The 2,740-nt window shown below is 39.3% G+C and overlaps 1 protein-coding gene across 1 annotated transcript; it reads right to left on the bottom strand.

The window, feature by feature from the left end:
* Nucleotides 1-524: 524 nt before the first annotated feature.
* On the bottom strand, nt 525-956 carry tmem174 (transmembrane protein 174; the record flags this gene model as incomplete). The annotated part of the gene is made up of 1 exon (XM_014033988.1): nt 525-956. A coding segment is annotated over exon 1 (432 nt), but the record flags the coding sequence as incomplete, so codon positions are not given.
* Between the last annotated feature and the right edge of the window lie 1,784 nt (nt 957-2,740).

Genomic DNA, 2,740 nt, shown 5'->3' with positions numbered 1-2,740 from the left:
AGGTGACTGATGGAAACTTAGGAGCTTAATCCCACACCAGTTTGACCATGAATAACGTTGGGTGACCAGTCTGACTTTTGTTGTTTTTTTCACATTGGACTCCACAGAGAAGAAATCCCATCATACTGCTGCTTAAATGTTCACTACGTCAGAACTTATTCAGTAAATGTGTTTCCATCTCTGCTTTTGTGCATTAATTCTTACAGGATGGGGGAAATTGGTCTTGGTGGAGGTTTGCACTCTCCCAGTGCTTCTAGTTATAAATGATACATGTTACCAACTCAACTCAGAGTACTAAAGGATTCACAAGTATAAAAGTGTTTTCAAGAATTAAACCAAACAGTCCAACCTTTGTATTTCTCAAGTGTTTTAATTCTTTTTTGTTAGAAGATTGTTTATCATAAAGAAACTTCTCACCGGCTTCTTCTCTGGTCTGCCTGTGAGCTGTGACCTCTGCTGTCTCCTGTACCGTGGTCCGCTCCGTGTCCACCGTCGTACGGAGGGAGCCCAGGATGGAGCTCGTTCTGTGGGTGTACCTCCTGGGTGATGAAGCCATAAGCAGGTGGGATGCAGAGCATGGCTGTGGCTCCCTGCAGCATGACAGGTGGATTAATGCCGTGAACCACGACAGGATGTCCTCTGGAGGTTTGCTCCCTCACAGGTATGACGAAAACCTCCTCGTCCTGCTGCCTGCAACAGAGGATCAACCGAAACTTGCAGATGCTGGTGAGCATGAAGGTCCCACCGACTGAGATCAGGATGGGGCCCAGCAGCTGAGTCCACTGGAAGCTGATGTTGGTTCTGTAGTAGTGCCAGCCCATGGCAGTGAAGGTGACCCCCAGCATGACGAGGAGGACCCCTGACAGCAGCAGGGCCACTGCCGTCTTCTCGCCGTCCAGCAGACCAGCGCGAGGGGCATCGCTGTTGTTCTCCATTTCAGGCCTTCGTCCCACCATGTCGGTGCAGTAAGTTAGTGTGGGACACTTTGTGTCTCACAATAAGTTCAGATCATTGAACACTGAGTAACTCTGAAAACTTAGCAGCCAAGAGGACAAGTTACACGTTAACCTGCTGTTTTCTCAAACACAGACTGGAGCCGAGGATCCCACTGATGTGGACAACATGAGCCAGTCCAGTTTGGACATTTGGACAAGTAATGGTTTAAAGTTATAGTCCTGTCCATGTGTGCTTGTTTGTGCGAGTTGTCTGTTAACAGCAGAGGTGTATAGTAATACCAGTAAGTACATTTACTTTTGTAAGAAAAATACGTATTCAATAGACTGAAGTCAATATTAAAACCACCATTGTTAAATAAAATGATTTGTAGAAGGAATCAAACCATACAACACCAGAATTCTGGAACTGAGTGAGCTTTAACGTCACCGGAGCTAACAGGAAACCACACTGGCAAAAAACCAGGAAGTTCATCAATTTATACATGGTTCTTCAGTGCCTGCATTCGCCCCCTGCTGACCTACGGCAGAATCACAGGCATTCAGACAAAATTATCAACTAATGTTCTCATAACGGTTAAATACAGTATGTGTTGTCATATCATTCGGACATGTAACTGAACCTATTTCAATCAAAACATAATAGATTAAACATTGTCAACGTTATAAAAAGGAAAACCTAAAACTATAGTGTTGTGCTTTTAACATCAGTACTAACCTCTAATAACTATAAATTTCTTCACTTTGTTACAGTACGTAAGTCCATTTTTTTGAGGATTTGTCATTTCACCAAGTATTTTTTTGATGATGATAATGATGATGATGATAATAATTTATTTCAGACAAAACATTTCACCGTCAAGTGCCAAAAAATAAATAAAACAGCATACCTTACTATGATGTACATAATCAATTACATGAAAACACACCAATTATTGTCCTGATGCATCTAAGTAATCCAGATAAAAAATTAAAAAGAAAAAAAATGTATAGGTCTTCTGGACGGGTTCTTCTCTAATAACACCACTTATTCAGTGATTATGAGACTGAAAAGGAGTATGATGAAGTATAACTTATATAATCATCCCCCTTTTCCATTTCTGATTCATCACATTGTCTTCCAATTTCCAATATCCTTCCTGACAAAAAATGAAATAATAATGACTATAATAATATTTTCCTAAACCAGATGAAAGTAATACATACACACCTATAAATGCATACTCATCTATCTGCACATAAATCTAAATAACACACACCACTTTACACACCTGTATTTAGTTACACACACATGCACAAACCTGCACCCAATTTTGAGATCATCCACAAGGCTGTACTTCCTAACCAGTTTCATCCCCTTTGTTCATCCTTATACTTTTGAATAATAACCATTTTGAGTTCTTTCTTAAAATACCTCATGGTTGTACTTTGCTTCTGCTTTTTAACGAGTTTGTTCCAGATCTTCACACCAACGACAGAAATGCACATTCTTTTCCTTGTTGTTTTAGCCTTCAAAGTTCTAACGTTGAGGTTTTCTCTATAATCGTATCCACCCACTCTCTCAGAAAATAATTTTTGAATATTTTCTGGTAATAATTTGTTTCTGACTTTATACATAAATTGTGCAGTTTGAAATTCGACCAAATCAGTGAGTTTCAGTAAATAAGAATCTATTAACAAATTGTGGGTACGACAATAAAAATCCACCTTGTGAACTAAACAAATAGCTCTTTTCTGTAATGTGCATAATGGTTTAAGTGAAGTTTGATTTGATTTGATTTGATTTG

Source organism: Austrofundulus limnaeus, unplaced genomic scaffold (genome assembly GCF_001266775.1).
Source record: "Austrofundulus limnaeus strain Quisiro unplaced genomic scaffold, Austrofundulus_limnaeus-1.0 Scaffold1924, whole genome shotgun sequence".
Lineage (NCBI taxonomy): Eukaryota > Metazoa > Chordata > Actinopteri > Cyprinodontiformes > Rivulidae > Austrofundulus > Austrofundulus limnaeus.
The sequence above is the reverse complement of the archived record's forward strand: the minus strand, read 5'-3'. Positions and strand labels throughout refer to the sequence as shown.